This window comes from Rhodotorula toruloides (genome assembly GCF_000320785.1).
Source record: "Rhodotorula toruloides NP11 unplaced genomic scaffold Scaffold3, whole genome shotgun sequence".
NCBI lineage: Eukaryota > Fungi > Basidiomycota > Microbotryomycetes > Sporidiobolales > Sporidiobolaceae > Rhodotorula > Rhodotorula toruloides.
In genome coordinates this window covers 1,133,214-1,156,895 of record NW_015622963.1, presented here as the reverse complement: position 1 = coordinate 1,156,895, position 23,682 = coordinate 1,133,214, and the positions used below count along the sequence as shown (strand labels likewise).

Here is a 23,682-nt window from a genome sequence, read left to right as displayed (position 1 = left end):
GCGTCGAAAAGTCGAGCCCTGGGAGCAGAAGAAGCGGAGCGTTGTGAGCGAGTGGAAGGGAGGAGGAGAAGGGGAAACGAGGCGAGAGACGAAGGCTACGACTCGCCAGCGAGCAATCGCGGTGAACAGAACGTTGCATTCAGATTCAGGTTCTTTGCTAGTCAGCGGGAAAGGCGAGGGAATCAGGCGGTATGGGTACAAGCTACAGAGGTTGGAGGAGAACGAGGGAGACACAACGATGCAGTGAGGATGGGAGACTGTGCGATAGGCGTGAAAGCTGGAAAAGGAGAGTCAGGGAAGAAGCGGTCCTCTAGCGACTGTCGTTCAAATGCGACGATCTAAGCCTTCTGCGCCCGCGCGCCCTCCTCGATGCCCTTCGGCTGCGGGACGTTGTTGCCGATGCCGCCGCCGAGACCACCTTCGACGCCCTTGCCGAAGGGTGCGTCGCCGTCTGTGGGCTCAGGCGCGGACGAGCCAAACGAGACGGCCTCGTCGTAGGCATCGCCGTACGGGCGAGGTCCGAGGATCTCGATCATGTCGTGTCTGTGAGAGCGCCGCAGCGTCAGCAGTGGAAGGAGAGATGTGCTGCACGAGGAGCGGGAAGCTTGGAGACGTCGGAACGTACCGGCTGAGGACCTCCTTCTCGAGCAAAACCTTGGCAACCGCCTCAACCTGCTGCCTCTTCTCCGTCAAGAGCTGAGTGCACCGAGCGTGTGCATCGCGGACCATCTTGCGGACCTCGTCGTCAATGAGCTGGGCGGTCTTCTCAGAGAACGGCTTCTGGAACGACTCCTGCTCCTGGCGGTATGAGAGCGGGCCGACCGAGGCGTTCATGCCGTCTGCGAGTGGGTACCGATGACGATGGCAAGGTGTAGTGAGGTGATGTGGACAGAAAGTAACGCGGATTGGAAAGCAGGGTGTGAGAAGGAAGAGCGGAAGGACGGGTCAGTCTCGCTCGACCGCCAGCAGGGGAGAGACAGTCTGCCACGCACAGTTGGCAATCGTCTGCATCGCCATGTTGGTGACCTTCTGCAAGTCGTCCTGCGCGCCAGTCGTGATCCGCTTAAAAAAGATCTCCTCGGCGACACGTCCGCCCAAAGTCATGCACATCCGGTCGATGAGCTGTTCCGTGCTGTACAGGTAGCGCTCCTTCGGCAGGTACTGCGCGTAACCGAGCGCTCCGACGCCTCGGGGGACGATGGAGACCTGCGCAACACAGATGGTCAGTATCGGGCGCTCGGATGGAAGCATCTCCTGCGAGAACACCGTGTCGTCGCCCTAAGCGAGCCACGTGCTCGACTGAGAGCGCCAACGCACCTTGAGAAGCGGGTCTGCCCACTCGAGGAACCATCCCGCAACCGCATGTCCCGCCTCATGGTACGCAACCGTCCGCTTCTCCTCCTTGTCCAACACGCGACTCTTCCGCTCCATTCCCGCAATCACGCGCTCAATCGCCATCTCAAAGTGCTTCTCCTTGACGACATCCGCGCCCAGCCGTGCGGCGATGAGCGCCGCTTCGTTGCAGACGTTGGCGATGTCTGCGCCGGAGAAACCGGGCGTGTGCGCGGCGAGTTTGCGAATCAGCTTGCCGAGAGGCGAGTTGGGGTCGGGCTCGTCGGTCGGCTTGAGCGTGTACATCGACTCGAAGTTCGATGCGGCCTTGTCGCCTGTGGGCGCCTCAGGGGCGGGCGAATCGGACTTGGCGGTCGCGTCGTTCTTGTTCGACTTGGCCCGCCGGGAGGAAGGCTTGTCGGAGGTCGGGGTAGCGTTGAGGAGTGCAGAGAGAACTGGAGAGGCGGAAACATCGATGGCGGCGGACGAGGCGGGTGCTGCAGGCGCGGCCTGGAAGTGCGCAACATCCGGCTGCTGCTTGTCGCCGTCGGCGTGCGACTCGCGCTGCGCCTCACCATCCTCCTCCGCTGCCGCACCCTCCTTCTCGCCCTCCTTGGCATTCTCCGGCCGGGGGACGTCGAGCACCAGCTTGCGCAGGTGGACGTTGAAGATTTGGCGCCTGCCGGAGACGTCGGGGTTCGAGACGGCGATGTGCCGGTCGAAGCGGCCAGGACGCATCAACGCCGGGTCGAGGACGTCGGACCTGTTCGTCCCTGCGAGCAAAACGACATGCTCGCCCGTCCCGAAACCGTCCATCTCGACGAGGAGCTGGTTGAGGGTCGACTCGCGCTCGTCGTTGCCGCCAAACTGTCCGCCCTTGCCACGAGCTTTTCCGATCGCGTCAATCTCGTCGATGAAGATGATGCACGGCGCGTTCTTCTTGGCCTGGGCGAAGAGGTCTCGGACACGGCTCGCACCGACTCCGACGAACATCTCGACGAACTCGGAGCCGGAGACGGAGAGGAAGGGGACGCCGGCTTCGCCTGCGGTCGCCTTGGCGAGGAGCGTCTTGCCGGTACCGGGAGGGCCGGAGAGGATGGCGCCGCGGGGAATCTTGGCACCGAGGCGCTCGTAGTGTTCCGGGTTCTTGAGGAACTTGACGAACTCCATGATCTCCTCCTTGGCCTCGTCCATTCCGGCAACCTGCGAGGGTGAAGGTCAGCGATCGAGCGTCACACAAAGACAACAGCGTTAGCTTACGTCTCGGAAGCCGACCTTGATGTCGGTCTCGTGGTTGAACATCTTGGCCCTGCTCTTGCCAACGCCAAAGATTCCGCCAGGTCCGCCTCCTCCGCCCGGTCCACCTCCGCCGCCGCCAAGCAAACCTCCGCCTCCGCCAGTCATGCGACGATAGATCCAGACGGTCGAGCCGATGAGGATGAGAGTCGGGAGAAGGTTGAGGAGGGTCTGGCCGAGGGGGATCTCGTCGTGGTAGGCAACGGGGATGCGTTCGCCGAGGGGGATGCCGAGCTCGTTCTGTGCATCGTCGAGCTTCTTCTCAAACGCCTCGACCGATCCGATGCTGAAGTAGTACGAGCCGGTCGCGCCCGCAGGCGACGAACCGGTGCCCATCGTGCCGGTCGCGTTCGTGTGCAAGCCGACGCGGACGCGCGACTTGTTGATGACGGTGAGCTTGTCGACGAGACCCTTGGAGAGGAAGGCCGAGTAGAACTCGGTCCAGGTGATCTCGCGAGACGAGGGGTCGTACTGCGACGAGAGGCGGTAAAGGGCGTACAAGGCGATGGTGGTCGCGACGAGGCTGTACGCGGAAGGGTTGGGCGGAGTAGGCTGCTCGCTCGGGTCAGGCTTCTTGCCCGATCCTCCCTGGTTGCCCTTGTCCCGCCTGCCGTCCTTGCCATCGCGCTTGTTCTTGTCCGGCCCCGGTCCGCCCGTCGTGTCTCCCACCTCTCCGCCAAACAGGCCCTTCAGCGGATCCTTCGGTGCGAGTTCGGCGGCGCCGGGTGCAGGCGATGCGCCGGGCACTGCGTTGTCCTTTGGGCGTCGGCCGAGGAACCCACCGAAGAAGTCATCGAGGCCGGGTGGTCGCTCGCCGTCCTTTGGTGCGTCCTTCGAGTCCTTTGGCTGTGCGCGGAGGACGGCAGGGAGCCACGGGCGGAGCGAGAAGGCACGACGATGGACGGAGGAGTGGCTGACGAGAGGGCGCGCTCGCAGCGAGTGCGACAGACGCGTCGTTGTGGATCGTGGTAGCATGCGTAGACAGCTGTAGCACACGCTCTGTCTCCAGCAGCAGAGGGTGAGCGTGAGTGAAGCAGGCGCAAGCTTGTGCCGTCGCCAAGTCCAAGTCCGAGGCGAATACAAACTGAGTTGTATTGCAAAGCATTACAAAGTGTAATCAGCTGCAGTCGTAATGGCAACATTAGGACATGGGCTAATGCGGAATACAAAGTCTTCTCTCGCCTTCACCACTTCACTATGGCCGGCGAATCGCGTACAGAGCTCTTGGCCTGGGTCAACGACCTGCTCCAGCTGAACCTGACAAAGGTGCGACCCGCCCTGTCCGCCAGCCGCTTCGCTGTCGCCGCTCGTTCCCCTCGTCGGATGTCGTCCAACTGACCCTGCCTCGCTCTCTTCTGCTCCGGCTGGCTTGTCTGCGCTTTCTGTGCGGCTCACTGTGGTGGACAGGTCGAGCAATGCGGTGAGCCTTCCCCTTGAGTCGGACACTGTCGAGTCGCGACGAGGCGATGTTGGCTGACCCTTTGCGCATTCCCTTCCCTACCCCCGCCTTGCCCTGCCATGCCTCACGATCCGCCTCATCGCTATGCACGTCTTCGCCGTTCGTCTCGCCTCGAATCCGCCTCACCTTCGCGACACCTCCTCTCCTCGCCTCCTCCTTCGCCTTGCACCCGCTCCCCAGGCGCCGGCGGAGTCTACTGCCAGATCGTCGACAGCATCTTCGGTGATGTGCCGATGGCGCGAGTCAAGATGGGCGCCAAGCAGGAGTGGGAGTACCTCGATAACTTCAAGGTCCTCCAGGCCGTGTTCAAGAAGCATCAGATTGACAAGGTGCGTTGGCAGTTCGCACGCTCGAGAAATCAGGCGAGAAGAACGTGGCACACGACTGACTGCTTCGCTTCTCCTGCACGTCCTTTCCTTCCGGCTCGACCCCAACGGTCCCGTCCTTCCCGCTCGCCAGCCCATCCTCGTCGACCGCCTCATCCGCTGCAAGATGCAAGACAACCTCGAGTTCCTCCAGTGGCTCAAGCGGTTCTGGGAAATGAACTTCCCCGGAGGAGAATACGACCCGGTTGGCAGGCGAGGGGGTGCTGGTGAGTAAGCGTACAAGCGCATCGTTCGAATCGTGGCGATAGGCGCGTGGAGCTGATGAACATTCCGGGCGCCGATTTGCAGGTGCTCGCGCTCCTTCGGCGGCTTCGGCACGGCCGCCTGTTGCGTCCACCTCGACTGCGCGACGACCGCCTCGTGTGTACCGGTTCCTCGCTTGCGCCGTCCACTGGCGGTGACCTCGTGTGTCGCTAATCCGTCTTTCATAACGCACAGCCGCCGCCGCCCGTTCCGCTCCAACCGCCCGCGCCCCGCTAGGCACCTCGCGCGCCTCTTCCGCCTCCGCCCGCTCGTCCTCCGCCGCAGGCGCACACGTCGATGCCGCCGCACTCGAGGCGCTCACGGCTCAGATGAACGAGATGAAGCTTGGTGTGGAGGGATTGGAGAAGGAGAGGGACTTTTACTTTAACAAGGTGCGTTGCGACCACTGGCGCCCTCTGTCTCGCTGCGCCACGTAGTAGAGGAGCTGACAGAGGTTGATACGGGTCCCGTTGCGCAGCTGCGAGAGATCGAGATCATCATTGGCGCGCGACTCGAATTGGCAGACGCGCCGGCAGAAGAAGGAGGCGGAACGGTCACGGAGGAGGAGAAGGACACGCTCCTTCAGATGCAGCAGATCCTGTACAGTACCGAGGTGAGTGCAGAGGCGATGGCATCTGAACTTGGCGGCAGAGGCATCTGTTGACCTCGGCTGATCTGCTTCACTCGCGTTTTCGCGCTTACAGGAGGGCTTCGAGGTCCCCGAAGAAGGTCAAGAAGGCGAGCTCGTCAACGAGGAAGAGGAGACGTTCTAGGGGGTCCATCATCTCGTCAGCTTGAACCGTCGCCCTTCAACCGCGGCAATCCCTTCCTCCCTGCCCCATCCGTCTTCACTTCGCATTTCTTGCTCGTTCTACTCCCATCGACCACTCGTCATCCTGGCCAGGCCATCGCGCCCGCCAGCTTTCGTACCTTACTCTCGCTCTTCGTTGCAAGAGGATTCGTCGTTTTTCGCGTCTCTCCTGGTCTCGCAGGTTCTTCCGTTTCTTCCGCTGCACCAGCCACGATTTCAGGCGTCTCGCAGAGTCTACCGTGAGCTCGAAAGACAGGAAAGCAGACTTACTCGCGAAGGCTTCCATCGTCCGTCCGCCGCTCCTCGACCTTTCACGGCTCACTTCGCTTCTTGCACGAACCCGATGCTACCGCTCTAGAGATGCACCCACCAGATTCGCTCACCACCAGCGCCCTGCCGCTCTCGCTGCCCATCCCGCCCTCTCATCTCCCTCCTCCGCCAATGCCGACCGCGTCCGTCATCGTCGCCCAACCTCCTCCGCTGCCGGTCGTCGAGCGCCAGTCGAGTGGGCCGATGTTTACGTTCACGCAGGGAATACTGCTGGGGCAGGCGAGCATGTGAGTCCGGAGTCTCTTGAGGTCGAGGGTTCTTCATCTTGTTTGCGGGATGATCGCGCTTCTGCGAGGCTAGGAGTGAGAAGCGTTCGTCCGCTTCCGCACTGCTAGTCTCATCGCAAAAGTAGCAATGCCGCTTCCCGACTGCGAGATGCTGATCACTCCTCTCTCTCGCAGGATCCTCCTCGCCGTCCTCTTCCTCAAACACGTCGTCTTCGAAGACCCGAACGCTGCGAAGCGGGAACGAGAACGGAGAAAACGTGCGATGACAGGCGGGACGAGCGAGACGGATGGAGAGGCGGGCGGATTGGAGGATGGCGCGAGGAGGAAGAGGGATCGGAAGGGGAAGGGAAAGGTGCGTGGGCGCTCCTGCGCGTTCAGCTGAATGCAGTGTGCTTGTGCTCTGAGCTGATTCTAGTCAATGTGCGCTCCGCAGGCTGCATCCTTGACGGCCGACCCTCCACCGACGCCCGCTCCTTCAGCCGCCTCTCTACTCGCCTCTCTCTCCTACGACCTCTCCTCCCACGCTCCTGAGTCCCTCGACTGGCTCAACATCCTCCTCGCCCAACTTATCTCCTCCTACCGATCTCTCGCAGCGAATCACCCCGGCGGCGGTGCGCGACATCTCATTGAGGAATCGTTGAACCGGAGAAGTCGATTCGGTGCGAGCGATGAAGATGAAGATGGCGGCTCGAGTGGGATGGTGGGACTGGATTATATCGAGGTCGACGAGGTCGAGCTGGGAGAGGGCTTCCCCGCGTTGACGGACGCGAGGGTGCGGCCAAGCGGTGTGGGCGGCGAGAGTGTGGTGCGTGGCTTTCGCGATTCTCGTGAAGCGAGCGTCCTGATGATGTGTGTTGCAGCGCGTCGAGCTGGATCTCGAGTACACCGATACCGTCGTCCTCTCCGTCTCGACTCGAGTCGTCATGAACTTTCCCCGACCACGCTTCGCCGTCCTGCCCGTCTCGCTATCCATCACTCTCGAACGCTTCTCCGGTACCGTCACTGTCGAGCTCCCGCCCCTCTCCACTCCAACACCTACACTCATCCCCTCTCCCGCATCCGAAGCTCCACCTCGCCATGCCCATCCTACCGTCCACCTCTCACTCCATCCAGACTTCGATCTGGTCCTCTCCACCTCCTCTCTCCTTGGCTCGCGCGCCAAGCTGCAAGACGTCCCGAAGGTGGAGCAGCTCTTGAAAGCACGGATACGCGCAGCGATTCAGGACAAGGTCGTCTGGCCTGGACGGGTCGAGATTGCTCTACCCGGACTCGTCAGAACCCATCACCATCACCACCAAGCGAGCGCCGGAACGGGGACGGGTGCAGACGATTCTCCCGCATCGCCCGTCTCACCTCTCGCGACGCACCTTCCGACACCGCCTCCCGACCTGCCTCCTTCTCCCTCTCCTTCCTCCGCACAACCACTCTTGAACCCGCTCCTCACGCGCCTCTCATCCTCCGACCTCTCCTCATCCCAATCAGGCTCGACAACACCCGACACGCCCACCCTCTCGCTCTCCTCCAACACCGGAAATCCAACAGTCCACCTCCATCCTCGCGTCAGATCCGTACCGCACAAATTTCCTTCACCTTCACTCGGGGTCGGCGTTGAGGGCTTGGGCGGAGTAGGGATGGGGATGAGACCGACACCGAGTCCGACGGAGAGTCTGCCGGGATACTTCCCGCCTCTTCCGGGGACTGGACCTGGCGGGAACGGGCTGGGAGGGAAGAGGGTTGGTGGGACGGCTGGAGCGGGGTTGGGCGGGGCGGGGATGAGGTATAGGCCTGCTGCCGGTGTCGGGATCGGCGTGAGAGGGCGGTAGCCCAGGTTGCGAGGGCCGGTAGCTTATGTAACGCGTCGGTCTAGCAAGTGTGATCAGCGAGGCGGCAAAAGAAGTCCAGCCACGAGATAGCTGCTCTCCCTCTTCTGTACGAACGTCCCGTCTCGCGCAGATCAAGCCAAAAGTCTATCTAGTACACGCGGACAAGCGACCATCTACCCTCTAGGCCTTCGCCCTCCCGAACCTTTCCAACAGTCTCTCCTCGACGCCTTCGCACACCCACTCGTACTCAACAATATCCAGGTTCTCCCTCTCGGCCCTGAAAATCTTGGTCATGTCCTGCGCGGGGGCGCCGGGCATGGTTGGTGGAGGGGGAGCGAGGGCTGCGGGGTCTGCTGCGGCTGTTTCGGAGAGACTTGGGGAGTCAGCAGAGGCGAACGAGGGAAGGAGGAAGACGCACAGCTGTTGTTACCCAGCAAGAGTTGGTAGACCGGTCCGATGCCGAACATGCACAGGAAATACCAACTGCTTGTGGAGCACCAACTTGCGTCTGCTACGAAGGGAGTCGAGCCGGAGGGAGAGGGGAGGAGTTGGACGCCCCGTTGTAGGAGGTCTCCGAATTTGAGGGGGAGGGGAAAGGGAATTCGGGCTGGGTGTGCGAGGAGTGTCAGAGACAGGCGGGAAGCGAGCAAAGGAGAGGGCGGAACGGACCGATCAAGGCGCCGGTGAAGAAGCGGTTCACGAGGTACATCGTCGCCATCTGCGTCCATCCGGTTCGTCAAATCGCGCTCCGCACCTCATCACAACCTTTCGCACATACCTGAGGGACGAACCCGACCGCCTGCTTCTTCATCATGTCCTGCAATCCCTCCATCATCTGCTCCAGTTGCGCTGGGTCCTCAAACGGGTTTGGCGGGACTCCATCGGCGGAAGGTTTGGGCGGAGGAGCCTTGAGGAACGAGCCGTTAATGTAGGCTTGCGAGAGGGAGGAGCGTAGGGCGAGGAAGGAGGAGGGAGGGAGGTGTGAGGAGTTGAAGCGGAGGAGCTGGCCGCGCGTGATGGCGCGTCTGTGGGGGCGGATTGTCAGCAGCGGATAGACGCACAGAGGACTGATGGGCCCTTCCGCAGATGGAGCAGCCGGACGCACTGTTCTCTGACGGCCAGTAGGGGTTGCGGCTTCGGCGGTGTCGCGACGAGGAGGGTTAAGACATGTCGCAGTACGCCCGAGAGGATCACAATGAGCGTCAGAGGCAGCAGTACGCGGTCCCGGATGGCTGTGTGTCGTTTACGCAAGGTCAGCGATAACGGGGATTGACGAAGAGACACTGGGCACACCTGGGTCGAGAGCGAACGAGTCTGCGCCGAGCTGTATGGGTGCCGTGAACAGCTGCATCCCTCAGCAGTCCCAGTTGAGCCAGTTCAGCCGAGTGAGAGTGTTCGGAGTGGAGCAGGCCGATCCGGTTCGGTCGAGGAGGAGATCTCGAGAGCGAAGGGTTGCCCTCGTTTGGACTGCTACGAGGTGGGACAGTGACGCCGACAGATGGAGGGCCACACCCAATCAACAGCAACAGCGACGACCGCAACCGCACGCGACGACACTCACCCGCATCTCGTCGCAAACAACCTTGCCACCGACTCGAACGACACGACGAGAACGGTCGACAGCTCGTCTCGCACGGCAACACGCTCGCCGTCCATCGAGTCGACTCGCAAAGCTGGGCGCGATGGAGCACGGCGCCGCGAACGCACTTTCTCGCCCGACCGCCGTCCCTGGCCTGAACGGAGCTGGGCGTACGAGCTGATGCCGTTCAGGGGCATGTACAACGACGTCAGGAGGAGGCTGCCGTTCTATGTCAGCGATTGGACGGAGGGACTGCGCCCGAAGAACTGGGAGAGGGTCGTCGGAGCGACAATCCGCATGTACTTCCTCAAGTGCGTCCAGCCTGCGTCCAGTGTCCCCCCAGTGTTCCGAAGCGACGACGACGAGGGTCCATACCTGTCGCTTCGGTGCATTAGCTTGAGGTCGGCCTGGACTAACTTTGTCCTCCTCCTTCCCCAGCCTCATGCCCTGCCTCGCCTACATCATCGACATGTACGTCCGCACCGACGGAACGTACGGCGTCAACGAGGGCATCCTCGCGTCGGCCATCGCGGCGCTATGCTTCTCGCTCTTCTCCGTCCAGCCTTTGACGATTGTTGGAGGTGCGTCGCTTCGTTTTCCTCCTTCTGTTCCGCGCGGGCTCACGCTCGCTCGCGCAGTCACCGGTCTAATCAACTTGTTCAACTATACGACTTTCGACATCCTGCGCAACTACGACGTCAACTACATACAGTTTCAAGCCTGGGTTCTCATGTCCGACTCGCTTCCGTCCATCTTTCCTGCCGCGATTGACACTTTCGCTACCTGCAGCTGGGCCGCCATCATGCACTGGATCTCGGCCGTCTTCAATCTCTGCGACTTCACCCGCTTTATCACCGACATGACCTCCGAATCCTTCGGTCTCTGTACGTCTCCGCCCACCTTTTCAAGCCCACTGTCCCTCCCACTCACGTCGAGACTCCCGCGCAGACGTCGGCATCATCTACATACAGAAAGGCGTCGAGCTCCTCGTGTACGAGTTCGATGCCGGACGCGGACAAGCAGGATGGTTCTCCGTCGTCGTCGCGATCCTCTTTGCTTTGTCCGTCTACTTTGTAGAAAGGGCTGGGACGCTACACTTCGGCCGTGCGTTCGCTTTCTCCAGAGGTCGGGGTCGAAGCTGGAGGCTCACGTTTTTCGTTCGCAGCTTTCTGGGCTCGCAAGGCGCTCGTAGACTACACCTTTGCGGCGGCTATCATCTTCTACACAGGATTCGTACACATGTGCGTCGCGCTCGCAGTCTCCTCTCGTCCCTGCCACTGACGCCCGCCCGCGTGCAGTCCCGGATACATCAAGAGCAGCGATATCCAGTACCTTCCCATCAGTGCTACGTTCCGCCCCACCCTAGAGTGCGTCGAAACCCTACTGCACTGAGGCGAAGCAGGAGCTGACATTCTCGTAATCAACAGCCGCGACTGGGTTGTACCCTTCTGGAATCTGCCCGTCAAATGGGTGTTCGTCGCCCTTCCTTTCGGCTTTCTCGTCACGCTGCTATTCTACTTCGACGTGAGTCATTCTAAGCGCCGCGAGCGGTCAACGAAGACGGACCTGACGCGCCTCGCCTCCTCCTCGCAGAACAACACCAGCTCGGTGATGGCCCAATCGCGCGGGTTCCCCGTCAAGCGCCCCGCCGGCTTCCACTGGGACTTCTTCCTCCTCGGCTGCACGACCTTCGTAGCCGGTATCATCGGCCTCCCCGCACCGAACGGACTCGTCCCTCAAGCGCCGGTACATACCGAAGCGCTGAGCGTGACAAAGATGGTTCCTGCGCAGGCAGAGTTGAGTGAGGGGGGCTTCTTTGAGGGCGATGTGAAGAGGGCGCACAGGGAGGCGGATAGGGAGGTTGAGAAGGGTGCGGAGAGAAAGCCGCTCAAGGTTGTGAGGACGAGGGTTGTCGAGCAGAGGATCTCGCACTTTGCGATGGCGGTGCGCGCATTGTCTTGCTCTCGATAGGCGAGGAAAAGCTGACCTTGCGATGATCAGATGCTAACCCTCGGCACCATGTCCCGCCCGCTCCTCGTCGTCCTGTGCGTTCCGTCCTCCCTCTCTCCTCTATTGGGATGTCGCCGACCCGTCTACGTATCACAGCGGCCTCATGTCCCGCGCCATGTTCGCCGGCATCTTCCTTGTGGTCGGCTGGGGCTCAGTCGAAGGCAACGGCATCGTGCACAAGACGCTCTTCCTCCTCCGCGACCGGCGCATGACGCCTTCCTCCCACCCGCTCTTCAACATCAAGAAGTCGTCGATCGTCAAGTTTATCGCGATACAGTGGCTCTTTTTCGCGGCTATGATTGCCGTGTCCGAGACTATCGGTGCGTCTTGTCCGTTCCCGCTCCCATCGCTTCCCACTCTCACTGACACGCGACGATGCCACACAGCTGGTATCGCCTTCCCCATCTTCCCCCTCGCTCTCATTCCCGTCCGGTACTACCTCGTCCCGCGCCTCTTCACGCCCGAAGAACTCGTCGCTCTCGACGCCCCAACCGCCAACTCTGCTGCCGTGCTCGTCTCGCTCGGCGGACCTCTGCAGCCTGAATATGGGCAGCCAAGGGCGAAGAGCGTGGAGGATGAGGAGGAGAAGGTTGGAGGTGAGAAGAGGGGACGGACGAGCGGATTGATGGATGAGGAGGGGAGAGTCGAAGGGCTCAGGAGGCGCGAGGCGTTGGAGAGGGAGGAGCAGGAGAAGGGTGTGCCGGGTGGAGCGGCGGGTCTGCAGCGGATCGTCTCGATCAAGCGGTAGAGACGGGCGCAGTCATGTAGAAAGAGCCTGTTGTACCGAGATCTCGCGTTTCCTCTCACCGAGTGTTGAAAGCTGCAGCGCTACGGCATGCGATGCAGAGAGCGCGTCCTCAAGCCGTTTGCCGACTCGACGGCGGATCAAGCCATCCAAGAACTCGCAAGCTCTTGCGCACTACTCCTGCTCCTGATCGATACGCTCCTTGCGTCTTCCCCGCTCTTCTGCCTCCCGCACTTCCAGCTCGATTTGTCGCTTCTCGTCCTCGTCCGAATCGATGACCTCGCCCGCCAACTCGTCGACCGACCCGTCCGTATCGTCCGAAGCCTCCTCGAACGACGCGTCATCTGCGTCTGAGTCCGAGTCGAGTACGTCGAATGCGCCTTGGCAAACGATGCCCGCCTTGCCCAGCGCACGGCGCAAATTGAGGAGAGTCTGCCGGTCATAGTCGTTGTTGACGGGATCAAAGTCGCCGATGTCGTCCTGCAAGCGAAGGTATAGCGTTCTGAGGCCCGGTGCGCGATCGACCAGGCTGACGAGACGGTGAAGACTGTGGCAAGGGTACAGGAGGTCGAGATACGCGAGCGAGTCCGGCAGATCTGAGAAAGCGCTGCCATGTGCATCCTGTGGTACCTGTGAGCGCATGCGCAGACTTCTGAGCGAGGGAAAGAGGACGTTGAGCTCGGTGTGGTCGGTCGCCTTGTATGCGTCAGGAATCGTTAAGCGTTGGAGCCGAGGATATTCATCCTTTGTGAAGAGATGAATGGCGTAGTGCGGTGCGGCAGACAGAGCCGTCGATTGGTCATACAGGTCAATCGTCCATTCTTCAAGGGTCGGCGCAGCAAACTCGAAAGTCTGGCATAGCCGTTCGAGGTCGACGGCGTCCTCGTCGGCGCAGTCTGGGTCGTAAGTGGTCGGCCGTCCGAAGCTGAGCCTTGCGAGACCCGGCCACGACGGAACAAGGTACTTCGGCGTGTGCCAGCTGCGCCTGTTCGATTTGGCCGGCAGGGAGACCTCGCCTGAGAAGAGGGCGACGAGCTCCTCCAGGTTCGGGAACGCCCTGTGGTGCTCGAGGAACTCGTCGAGATGGTAGTCGTTCTGCAGCGTCAAGTGCAGCGAGGTCAAGGCGAGGAAGGGCGGTAGTGTCGAGATGCCGAGTGCAGCTTGCGCCCACTCCGAGCTGATGCGTCGCGGGACATGGGTATACATGTCGAAGATCGGTACTTCGCTCATGTCGGCCAGCTCGAGGCGTCTCAGCGTCGGTGCAGCAGCGCGAACGAAGTCGCTCCATGCAGAACGAGCGTTGTCGATCCAACCCAGAACGCTCTTCAGATCATCTGCCTCCTGCATCAATCTGAATGCCCCAGGGTCCTCATAGCGCATCCGACAGAACGGAACGAAGGTCGGGAACTCGTCGTCGTCGTCGCTGTATCTGTCGCGGTAATCGCCCTCGAACTCCCACCGCCGGCGCAGTCGCTTGATTTTCACCTTCGGCGGACCCTTGATATACGGCGCAAAGCGCAGCGAATGGACGAAGCGGCCGAGATTGCCGCCGTCGATCGGGTCGACGAGGATGTCGGGACGAGGAGGGAGGGCGGCGATGAAGTCGCGGTAGACGAGGGGGCGCGTGAGGCGGTACCAGGCTCGGCAGACGAGTCCCAGGGGTGCGAGAAGATCTGGGTTGGGCCCGCCGCGCCCAGGACACCAAGTCGCGGCTTCGATAATGGCGAGGAGGGTTTCGGTGGGCAGGGCGGCGATACGGCATCTTGGGGGGTGAGGGCGGGTGCAAGGCGTGTGTACGGGTCTAAGAGGCGGGTTCAGCAGCAGCCCAGTCCCGGCAGCGGAGAGCGAGCGATGTGCAGGAGAACAAGGTCTGGCAAGCGAGCAACTCTCGGGATAACACGTCTCGCTGGGACTCTTCTCCAGCAGAATGATGTCTGTCAGGCTTGGAATGACAGCACTAGAGAGCCTAGAGCATCAGCCATCCCTGCGCCGAGTAAGCGCGTACGTTCTCCCTCCGAGGCCCAGTGAGTTCTGCGTTAAACGTCCTCAATCAGCAAGACGGACCGAAAGCGGACAGAAGAACGGTACATACGCATGTCCCTTCGTCGCTGCTGCTTCTCCTCCGACCAAAAGCGCGTCCAGATCCCGTCGTCCTCGACTTCGTAGTCCAAACCCGTCGCAAACTCGTCGTCCGAGTCCAGTTCCCGCGCCGCCTCTTCGTCAAGTTCCATCTCGTCATCGCTGGCCATCAACGCCTCATCCAAAGCTTCCCACAAAGCCGGCCAATCCCCGTCCTCCTCGTCGTCGTCCTCATCCCACGCATCCTCTAGCTCGCCAAAGACCTGGCATCCCTGCGCCTCGAGTCCCCGACTCCACAGCTGCGTAAACCCAGTCCATAGCGTCCAAGTGTCTCGCTCCAGGTCATGCGGCAAGAAGAGGGCGATGAAGCGGAAGCGTTGGAGGGAGCGGTTCGACTGGGCTGCGCTGAGGGCGGTACGGAGTTCGGCGAGGCGCGAGTAGGGGCACTCGATGTCGAGAATGCGCAAGGTGGCTGGGAAGGTGGGGACGACCGTGCCTGAATCGACGAGACGGAGGCGGAGTTGCTCGAGGGAGGGGAACCGGTCGAGGAGAATCGTCGGACTGACGCAGCGGACAGCGATTTCGACTTGCAAGACGCGCAAGACGTCCGAGCGGATGTGCCCAGGGAAGATGTTATCGAGTGCGAGTGGCAGTCCGTCGGGCGTCGATGTCGGCGTCGAGGTGTAGTACGTCCTGATGCGCAACTCCTCAAGCGACTCGAGGAACGGCACGACGTAGGCCCAAATGAGCTAGTCGTACGGATACTCTGTCGCTTGAGGCATGTTGAGGAAGTCGAGGCGGCGAAGGCGAGGCCAAGGCGAAGTTTCGCCGTGCGTGACGACGGGACAACGGAACCTCGTGAAGTGACCACACCGCACGGCGAGTTCCTCGAGCGCCGGGAACAGATGCGCGTGTTGGACAAACATGTCGAGGTCAATCCCGTCGCAGACGCTGATTCGAAGGGTCGTGAGCGTTCGGAAAACGGGCAGCGATTCAAGTTGGAGGTAGTCGTGCGATCGGGCGCCCAACAGCCGCCCATAGAGGTCCGTGATATGCTGGATCGGGTAATCGTCCAGTACGGGCTCGATCAACAGCACGTCGAGCTGTTCGAGCGAGTCCGCGTAGCGGACGAACAAGTCTTTCCAGCGTCGCATGACCGCCCGATCCTCCTCGACAAACTTGACCACCTTTTCCAGCGCCTCTCGCTCCTTCTTCCCAACTTTGTCTCCCCAGCGCCTGTACACTTCCTCGCAGAACGCCCAAAAGCCAGGTAACGCCTCACCCTCCTCCGCTCTCCTACCCGCCTCAAACTCATACCGCTCCCTGAGGAACGCCTCTTCCTCCTCGCTCAGTTCGTCCTCAACCATCGCAGGATTGAAAGCGACGTAGCGGACATGCTGGTGCAGCGGAAGCTTCGAGAAGGGATCGACGAGCGAGGGAACGTGAGGAGCGCGAAGGGTGCGACAGGCGAGGGGCAGGACGAGGTTGTACCAGTCTTTGCAGACGCGGCCGAAGCGGAGGAGGAGGTCCGGGTCGGAGTCACACAGGCCGGGACAGTAGGAGGCTTGTTGAAGGATCGAGAGGAGGATGGAGGTGGGGAGGGAGGAGAGGCCCCTGGTGCGGGTAGCGGGAGGAGGTGCCGAGGGATCGACGAACATAGCGCGGGAGTGAGGTCTTCGCTAGCCGTGCAAGACGTGTGGGTCGGGGAAAGCGCGAGGAGCGATGAAGAGGACGGGAGGCTGACGGGAAGCCAAGACGGTCGACGAGCCAGAGCTGGCGGTGCACTACGACTCCGACAGCACGAGCCACGACCGATGTAGCTTCGCGAGCGAGAAGAGCGAAGACGGAAAAGGCAGAGAAGCGGAACCAGAATGGAGAGATGGAAGTCCCCGTCGCGGTCGCTCACTTCTCTCTCAGCAGGAATGAGGAGAGAAACGAAGCGACGTTGCGCGCAGATCCAGGGAAAACGGAGCGTCCAATCTCCGCCCAACCCACGCGCAAACACGCACTCCTCACTCTCCCCATCGCCCGTACCTAAACCAATAAAGCGTTTAGGCCGAAGCGACGACCTCGGCGTTGCCAGTGGCAACGGTCTCGGCGGGCTGCTGCTGCTGCTGCTCCTGAGCGGCGGGGGCGGGAATGTTGGCCGCTCCGACGTTGACCGACTGGACCTGCTGCGAGAACTCGACGTCGGGCTTGGGCTCCGAGACTGTGCACATAGAGAGTGAGTTAGCGGGGAAGGGAGGAAGGAGAGGGCGAGGGAAGGGACGCACTGGTGACGACGTCGGGGAGGGGCTTGGCAGGGCCGATACGGCCCTCGGGGTCCCAAGGCTTCATGATCTTGACCTTGATACCGAGGACGCCCTGACGCATGAGGACGTGGCGGGTGGCCGAGTCGACAAAGTCGCGCGCGGGCTGACCCGAGTGGAGCATGAAGCCGTCGGTGAACTTCATCGACTTGGCACGCGCGGCGCGGAGCTTGCCCGAGACGACGACCTCGCAACCCTTGGCGCCCGACTCCATGACGAAGCGGAGGACACCGTAGCAAGCGCTGCAGGCAGCGAACGCGAGAGTCGAGGTGAAGGGGAGTCGGGTGAAGCGCGATGGCGGCGAAGAGAAAGAGGGACATCGTGGGAAGTATCGCGATACGTTTGCGAGGCGAGCGAGAGGCGACAGGCAGAAGGAGGAGGAAAGCGAACGGGAGAAGTCAGCTCGCGTTTCCTCAAGATCGCCGCGCAACTCCCGCCTCGCTCCTCGCGCAAGAGAGTGAACACGCGCAACGCACCGACGGACGGCAAGACCGCCGAGGAGCTTGTAGCGGAGCGACTCGCACTGGGCGACGGCGTCGAGTCCACGGTTCTGGACCTTCTCGGCGTAGAGCTCGACGGAGCCCTCGGGGAAGCGGAAGCGCTTCTGGACGAGGGCGGTGAGCTCGCGGATGCGGCGACCCTTCTCGCCGAGGACCTCCTGCGTGTGGGTCGCGCGGATGATGATCTCGGTGCGGGCGTGGGTGACGCGGACCTCGCAGCCCGAGTAGCCCTCGGACGAGAGAGTGCGCGAGAAGAACTCGCTCAACTCCGCGCTGTGTACATGCGAGCCTGGTCAGCCTGCGATTCTGGGCGAGTTGCGACGAGGGGTGCACGCACTAGAAGACACCCTGTCGACGGCAACATCCACCACGGCAGCGCGATGCGAAGGCGCAATGGTCAGCACACCCTTCCCAGCAGCACTCTCCCGTCCACGCAAGCACACGAAACTCACGTCGGCGACGAACCTGGGCGCGGTGAGCGAGGGTGGGTCAGTTTTGTTCGCCCGTCGAGCGAGGGCGGCGAGAGCGAGCTCACTTGCGGCGCTTGGAGATGAGCTGGGAGTTGGACATGGTTGGTTAGCCGGTTGAGGTGGTCGGCGAGCTCGAGCAGGCAGCAGCTGGAGAAAGTCGAAGCTGGAGAGCGAGCGAGACGGCGGGCGACAGCGACGAGCACGGGCTCACACGCTTGCTCTCCCTCTCCCTCTCACCACTCAGAGGGGACTGCTAGGGCTCACAGTGGGCACAGCTGGACTGAATCACTCGCACCGGGGACAACAGCGACACCCGCAGACGCACCCGTCACCTACTCACCCTCGCTCGACGAGCCGACATTTTTACCCTCTCGCACCCGTTGATCACCACAGATGGGCGCGCTTGTAGGTGCAACGACATCAGGACGACACACTTGACCGACTCGTCTCAATCGGGTCGCCTCGAAGCACTGTTCTGACGCCGAAACCCGCCCTCTTCGACCTCGACGCCTCTCTTCCCTCGACCGCTGCCTCTTCATTCGACGCTATCGCCTTCTCTCTCACTGCCCAGCACACTCGCAGCATCGCACAGATTCAGCTCACTGCTCAACACCGTCCGAGCGCTCCTCAGCAGGTAAGCCCGCCCTCCTCTCCCTCACGCACGCACGCCCTCCCCCTCCTCCCCAATCCACACCCATGACGAACCGGAGTTGAGGAACTCCTTTCACTTAACTGGCACCTCTTGCATGAGCTCCGCCCTTTTTCACTCCCCTCTCTCTTTTCTCGAGGGAGACGAAGATCCCGTTAGATCTCTTCTTTTCTCGCGAGGGGAGAGGGAGGGGAGGGGGGGGCGGGACGTTGAGCTGAGATATTATCTGATTCGAATTGAGGAGCGAGGGGGCGTGCGCGCGAAATGAGGCGAACGAGCAGGGTACTGACTCGTGCCTCGTCTTCCCTCAGAAACAGATCTCGTCTTCAATGCTCCGATTTGCACAAGCTTAGATCCTGACGCAGATACAGACGCTCTCGCAGCTAGCACAGACACAGAACCAAACACAGACACAGACACAGAAGCAGACCCAGACTCAGACGCAGACTCCGGTTCAAACGCAGACGTCCGCAGCTCCTCTCGCAATGCACAGTTCTCGTTCTTACCTCTCGCGTCTCGTCCGTTTCTCGTAAGCGTCGTGCAAGTCGCAACACAGAGAGAGGGCAAAGCGAAGGTTGCGTAGGATTGACAACGAAAGGCATACACGGGGGAACGAGGCAAACGACGACGAGGGACATGACAGGAAGATGCGAGGGAGAGGCGAAGCGTGCCGGCCGCTTCCTTAGCTCGTGAAGGTGAAAGAGGGCGACGGCGTTAGAAGCGACGCGGAGAGACGGGCGAGGAGGAGGCAAGGGGAGTCGAGGAGGTGAAGTTGCCGCTATAATTCGGCTTCGTCGCCGTTTTCTGCGCAACCAGTCTCGTCATCTCTTCCCAGCCATCCAAGAGAAGCCCAGCAAAACTCACCCTACACGCCTCACACCTCAACCCCCCATCCTCCCCAACCCGACACTCACTATCCAACCCCCTCGCACACCCCTCGCACCTCAAACAATGCCTATGATACCTCCTCCCCCTCGGTCCCAAAACCAGCTCTTTCTCCGTTGCGCGCGACGAACAACCCGCGCAGAGGAGGTGGCCGCCGAGGTTCGACGGAGGCGGGCGAAGGCGGGAGAAGATGGAGGGTTCGCGAGGGTTGGAAGGGGCGGAGGGAGGAGGGGCGTGTTTAGGTGGGAAGGAGGGGAGGGTGGGAAGACGGGTCGAGCGGGAGGAGGAGAGCGCGTCGGAGGCGAAGAAGGGGGAGGCGAGGATGGCGGGCGAGGGGGAGGCGGGTGGAGGGGCGCACTGCGAGGACAAGAGCGATCAGCATGCAATGTAGGAAGAAGAGAGGACGTCGAAGCACCTTCTGATGATATGGCAAGCCCGCAACTTCGACAAACCCCCTCTCTCCGCGCTGCGTGCCTAACGCTCCGCTACACCCCGCACAGCAGAAGCAGTCCGTGTGGAACGACTTGCCGCTCCGAGGGATGGTCACGCTCTGCCCGTAGCCGAGCGGGCGGCCGCAGCCGGAACAGGCGGGGTCGTCGGTGTCGAGTTCGGCGGTGAGAGGCGGGTCGGGCGTGGTGGCGTCTTCGGACGTCGCGTCTGGCTCGGCGAGAGAGGTGATGATCGTGCGGTAGCGCTTCGGAGCCGGAGCGCACTGCAAATCGAGGCAGACCCGTCAACATGCGCCTGAATTCGCTTCAAGAGAACGCGACGCACCTGCTGATGCCACCACCTCCCCTCCGCCTCCACATACTTCCCAGTCCCCAACCTCTCCTCGCACCCTCCGCACCGGAAACAATCGCGGTGCATGACCTGGCTCGTCTTGGGCAGCTCGACGAATTCACCGTACCCGAGCTCGCGGTGGCAGATGGGGCAGGCGTCGGGGTCGGCTGGAGCGGGAGTGGGCCTAGGAGCGGAAGAGGGGAGCTTGGTTGGTGAGGAAGGCTGGACGGGCGAGGGAAGCGGGCGAGGAGGATTGGCGGTCGGCTGGACAGGCGCGAGCGCGGGTCGAGCTGGCGAACTAGTCGGTTTCGGCGGGCTGGTGAGGCCGCTCGCGAAGACCGACTTGTTCGGCGAGGCGGGGCGTGACGAGGTTTTGACAGGCGAGGCCGGACGGGCGAAGGGGGAAGACTTGCTCGAGGCCGTTGACGCGGGCTTCGACGACGCGCCGGTACTCGTCACGCCAGGCTTGAGGAACGACGCTTGACTGGGTGGATCGGCAAGGCCGGCTTGTCGAAGTCGCGTGCCGAGTTCGTCAAGCGAAGGCGCGATAGGCGACTTGTCCCGCTCTGCTCGCACCCGCCACGCCTTCGGCTTCTCATCGTTCGGTATAGACGCGGAGCTCGCTGGCGCGGCCTTCGAGGTCCAGACGTTCGACTTCTTCGCCGTGCCAAGCGAGGCGGACGGAAGAGACGGCCTGCCCCATTTGCTTGGCGGCGGAAGGACGGAGACAGGCTTCTTGCCCCATTCGGACTGCGAAAGGTGCGGCGAAGGAGGAATGCCGCGCGTCTTGTAAGCCTCGCTGTCGAAGCAGGCTTCGCAGGAGGGGAGGCCGGCAAAGTCGATGACGGGCGATGTCGAGGGGTCCTGCGAGCTCAACGTGAGCTATTGGCTGGGCTTGATGGGGAGGGAGGCGCACCTCGCAGTACGAGCAGGTGTAGCAAGCCTGGCGGAACGATCTATGTTAGCAGCGGTTGCGACTGAGCGAAGCCGGCCCCTTACCTCGTGCCACAAGTTGCCGTCATGCTTGACGAACGGTGCATCTGAGAGGACGGCGTACTTGCATTTCTTGCTGCAAAAGCGGGAGGGTCGGTCCGCCGTTCGACAAGCGGATGAGAGCAGACGGACCAGTTGCCCTTGCGGAATCGCTCGGCGAAACATTGGCGGCAGAAGAAGACCTCGGCGAGCGAGGCGTCGCCCTTGGCGTCAGGATGCGGGTAGATCACCTCTTCCTGCGAGCAGGGGGCGCTGAGCGACGGTCCGAATGAAGCAGGATTGGCTTTGCTCACCTGACGGAATTTGCTGGTACACGCTGCACACTGCCAATTGTCCTTCGGGCTCAATACGCTGCCGAAGACGCTCGAGAGCTCGCCGTCGTCTTGCTGAAGGAAGGATTGAGCGAGTTTAGTCGGGCTGGGAGGACGGGCAGGCGCGACGAGCGTGCGAGAAGGGGTGCCGAGTGGTGTCGTCGCGGTGGGGAAGGTCTTGGCATCTGGCGGTGCGGGCGACGGCGACTTTGGAGGCGAACGAGAGACGTAGCTGTCGCAAGACGAGGTCAGCACCGCCTTCAAGCCATTCGAGGAGGGTGAGCGCAGAGCCAGAGACTCCGAGCGCACCGCTGAGACCATCTGTCACTCGTGGCGCTCCCAAAGAGTGCCTTCGTAACCGTCTCTGCTCGCACGATGGTGTGTCAGCTCTCATCCTTGGTGTTGGCTGATGAGAATCGACGAGGAGCGGGCGCACCTTTGCTCGTCCCGCCGCACTTGCACCGTTCGCCTGTCGTGATCTCGCCGCAGCGTCTGCAGAAACCCATGAGCACCCCAGCCAAACGAGCGATGTGAGCGAGTGACTCTGGGCGAACCTGTCTGTGCGCTTCTTCGCCTCCTGCAATACACGGCTGTCTCGCTAGACTGCTCGAACAGCTACGGGACCGCTTGTTAGCCACTCTTTGGGGCCGCCGCATCCCCGTCATGCTCTCCATCAGCGTTCTTCCGGCGGAACTCGTCCTGCAGATCCTCCTCGACACGAGTTGGTGCCCGGGGCTGAAGGGGCCGAATCCAGACGTCCTGCGCCCCTACAGCCTCGTCTGCAAGTCCTGGTATCGACTCGCCCTGCCCTACCTCGCGCAGAATGTCTACGCCCTCACGCCGCCTCGTCTCGTCGATCCTTTGGACGGCGTCGACCGCTACCGCTTCGTTCGCTCGGTTGCGTTCGGTCCAGCCATACCGGACCTGGCGGTGACAGACAGGGATGCGGCGCTCTTCGAAGAAAGAGAAAGCATCGACATCTGGCCCCCCAGCGAGGGAAACGATCCGCCCGAGATCTTGGCTCGCATGCTGTCGGCACTCGCCCAGGATACCGACAAGCTCCACCCTGAGGAAGCTGTTGCGCTCAGTCACTTCAAGACAGCGTTCGCTCAGGATGCAGCGATCAAGGTCGCCTGGTTCGACTTCTTCTCGCGCTGTGCGCCGACTCTGCGCCGCCTCGACATCCTCGCAATTGATCGCTGGCTCGAGTATCCAGACGAGTCGGACTTCTTCGCGTTTCAAAGGTCGCGTGGCGAAGCGGCTTTCTTCGGCGCCTCTTGGCGACGAGGCGAACACGCAATTGACCAGTTGAGGCGCAGCCGAGGCAGATACGCCCTTGAGCACCTGCAACTTGACTCGTTGCCCGTCTCTGGCGCCCTCACGAGCTTGCACATCGGGATTTGCGACGATCTCGACCTCGAGCCTTTCCTCAAGCGCGGTCACCTCTTCCCCTCGCTCGAGACTCTCGTCATCCACCACACCGTTGACGCGCCGAACAAGCCTCGGATGGTGGAACGCGAGGAGGGCAACACGTTCATGCACCCTCTTACCGTCCAGATCCTCGGTGTACCCAACAAGCTTGACTTCCGTTACAGGAGACTCGTCAGGGCGTACGCTGCGCCTTTCGCCTCAAGTCTTACCTGTCTCGTTTTCGAAGGCGGGCCCGTTATGTCTGCCGGAGTCGTGTACCCGAAACTGGACTCCATGTTCTCGGAAGGACTCGACTTCCCCCGCCTCGAGTCGCTCTCCATCAGGATGCGAGTCTTCGGGAAGGATCGCCACCTCCTCAGGGAGCGCTTTCCGAACCTTCGCAGGCTCCAGCTTACCGACTATGCCAATGGGAAGGCGTCCTGTCCCGAACTGCCATCGACTCTGGAGTACCTCGATATTTGTTGCGACGACTCGGTCTTGCCGGAACTTCGCGCGATGACAAGCTCTCTCTCCCGCCTTCGTTACTTCGCTCTGCGCACCAGTACCTTCAGGTTCGTACCGTTCCTGCAAGAGTGGGCCCACGAGCTTGAGGAGAAGGGCTGCACCACGCACGAGGCCTTTGACTTCGCGCGCGCCGACGAGGATCACGCAGCCGCTCCCGACTCGAGGCCGGAAGACGACACCTACGAGCCTTCCGACGACGGCGCCGACTCCGACTCGTCCGACGACGACTTGGCGCCCGACATGTCGAATGGGAAGCCATGGTGGTGGGCTGGTGGTCCTCGCGAAGAGCTGATGGAGCGTTTCCTCGACGGTGAGCCCGCGCACTTCCTCCCTTCGGTCGCGCTGAGCTGACCCTTTCCCTCTGCAGTGCTTCAGCCCGAACAGCGGCGCCTCTGGGGAATCGAAGAGTGAACGCTTGCCTCGAGGTCGTGCTTGCGGGTTGAGCGGGAGGCGGACGTACTGGCTTTAAGGCAGGCCTGCAATCGCTTGAAAAGTTGACCGATCCTTTCTCAAGCGACCGTTCGCGCAGA

The 23,682-nt window shown here is 61.9% G+C and overlaps 9 protein-coding genes across 9 annotated transcripts; 4 read left to right on the top strand and 5 right to left on the bottom strand.

Annotated features, from left to right (window-relative positions):
- Positions 1–338: 338 nt before the first annotated feature.
- On the bottom strand, positions 339–3,603 carry RHTO_05017 (AFG3 family protein; the record flags this gene model as incomplete). The annotated part of the gene is made up of 5 exons (XM_016418680.1): positions 339–543; positions 626–839; positions 993–1,206; positions 1,318–2,535; positions 2,593–3,603. 5 exons carry the CDS (start codon positions 3,601–3,603, stop codon positions 339–341), a joined length of 2,862 nt encoding a protein of 953 aa, XP_016275956.1.
- A 222-nt stretch (positions 3,604–3,825) lies between these two features.
- RHTO_05016 (microtubule-associated protein, RP/EB family) lies at positions 3,826–5,489 on the top strand (the record flags this gene model as incomplete). The annotated part of the gene is made up of 7 exons (XM_016418679.1): positions 3,826–3,894; positions 4,036–4,048; positions 4,268–4,416; positions 4,547–4,679; positions 4,912–5,108; positions 5,195–5,329; positions 5,421–5,489. 7 exons carry the CDS (start codon positions 3,826–3,828, stop codon positions 5,487–5,489), a joined length of 765 nt encoding a protein of 254 aa, XP_016275955.1.
- Positions 5,490–5,887: 398 nt separating this feature from the next.
- On the top strand, positions 5,888–7,907 carry RHTO_05015 (mitochondrial outer membrane protein Mmm1; the record flags this gene model as incomplete). The annotated part of the gene is made up of 4 exons (XM_016418678.1): positions 5,888–6,084; positions 6,259–6,436; positions 6,518–6,889; positions 6,945–7,907. The coding sequence occupies 4 exons, from the start codon at positions 5,888–5,890 to the stop codon at positions 7,905–7,907; spliced, it is 1,710 nt and encodes a 569-aa protein (XP_016275954.1).
- Positions 7,908–8,087: 180 nt separating this feature from the next.
- Positions 8,088–9,258, bottom strand: RHTO_05014 (putative transmembrane protein; the record flags this gene model as incomplete). Its single annotated transcript, XM_016418677.1, has 6 exons — positions 8,088–8,266; positions 8,326–8,514; positions 8,577–8,625; positions 8,686–8,932; positions 9,013–9,139; positions 9,201–9,258. The coding sequence occupies 6 exons, from the start codon at positions 9,256–9,258 to the stop codon at positions 8,088–8,090; spliced, it is 849 nt and encodes a 282-aa protein (XP_016275953.1).
- Positions 9,259–9,405: 147 nt separating this feature from the next.
- Positions 9,406–12,244, top strand: RHTO_05013 (inorganic anion exchanger; the record flags this gene model as incomplete). The annotated part of the gene is made up of 12 exons (XM_016418676.1): positions 9,406–9,797; positions 9,925–10,067; positions 10,125–10,218; positions 10,276–10,370; positions 10,435–10,590; positions 10,652–10,727; positions 10,785–10,853; positions 10,914–11,010; positions 11,080–11,430; positions 11,488–11,531; positions 11,593–11,816; positions 11,883–12,244. 12 exons carry the CDS (start codon positions 9,406–9,408, stop codon positions 12,242–12,244), a joined length of 2,103 nt encoding a protein of 700 aa, XP_016275952.1.
- A 171-nt stretch (positions 12,245–12,415) lies between these two features.
- On the bottom strand, positions 12,416–15,978 carry RHTO_05012 (uncharacterized protein; the record flags this gene model as incomplete). The annotated part of the gene is made up of 3 exons (XM_016418675.1): positions 12,416–14,003; positions 14,306–15,069; positions 15,199–15,978. 3 exons carry the CDS (start codon positions 15,976–15,978, stop codon positions 12,416–12,418), a joined length of 3,132 nt encoding a protein of 1,043 aa, XP_016275951.1.
- Positions 15,979–16,371: 393 nt separating this feature from the next.
- On the bottom strand, positions 16,372–17,699 carry RHTO_05011 (40S ribosomal protein s3; the record flags this gene model as incomplete). Its single annotated transcript, XM_016418674.1, has 6 exons — positions 16,372–16,529; positions 16,594–16,871; positions 17,106–17,402; positions 17,467–17,477; positions 17,582–17,594; positions 17,665–17,699. 6 exons carry the CDS (start codon positions 17,697–17,699, stop codon positions 16,372–16,374), a joined length of 792 nt encoding a protein of 263 aa, XP_016275950.1.
- Positions 17,700–18,962: 1,263 nt separating this feature from the next.
- Positions 18,963–21,723, bottom strand: RHTO_05010 (zinc finger, LIM-type protein; the record flags this gene model as incomplete). The annotated part of the gene is made up of 9 exons (XM_016418673.1): positions 18,963–19,490; positions 19,549–19,845; positions 19,908–20,777; positions 20,830–20,856; positions 20,913–20,982; positions 21,039–21,142; positions 21,200–21,449; positions 21,527–21,581; positions 21,654–21,723. 9 exons carry the CDS (start codon positions 21,721–21,723, stop codon positions 18,963–18,965), a joined length of 2,271 nt encoding a protein of 756 aa, XP_016275949.1.
- Positions 21,724–21,880: 157 nt separating this feature from the next.
- On the top strand, positions 21,881–23,563 carry RHTO_05009 (uncharacterized protein; the record flags this gene model as incomplete). Its single annotated transcript, XM_016418672.1, has 2 exons — positions 21,881–23,462; positions 23,520–23,563. 2 exons carry the CDS (start codon positions 21,881–21,883, stop codon positions 23,561–23,563), a joined length of 1,626 nt encoding a protein of 541 aa, XP_016275948.1.
- Between the last annotated feature and the right edge of the window lie 119 nt (positions 23,564–23,682).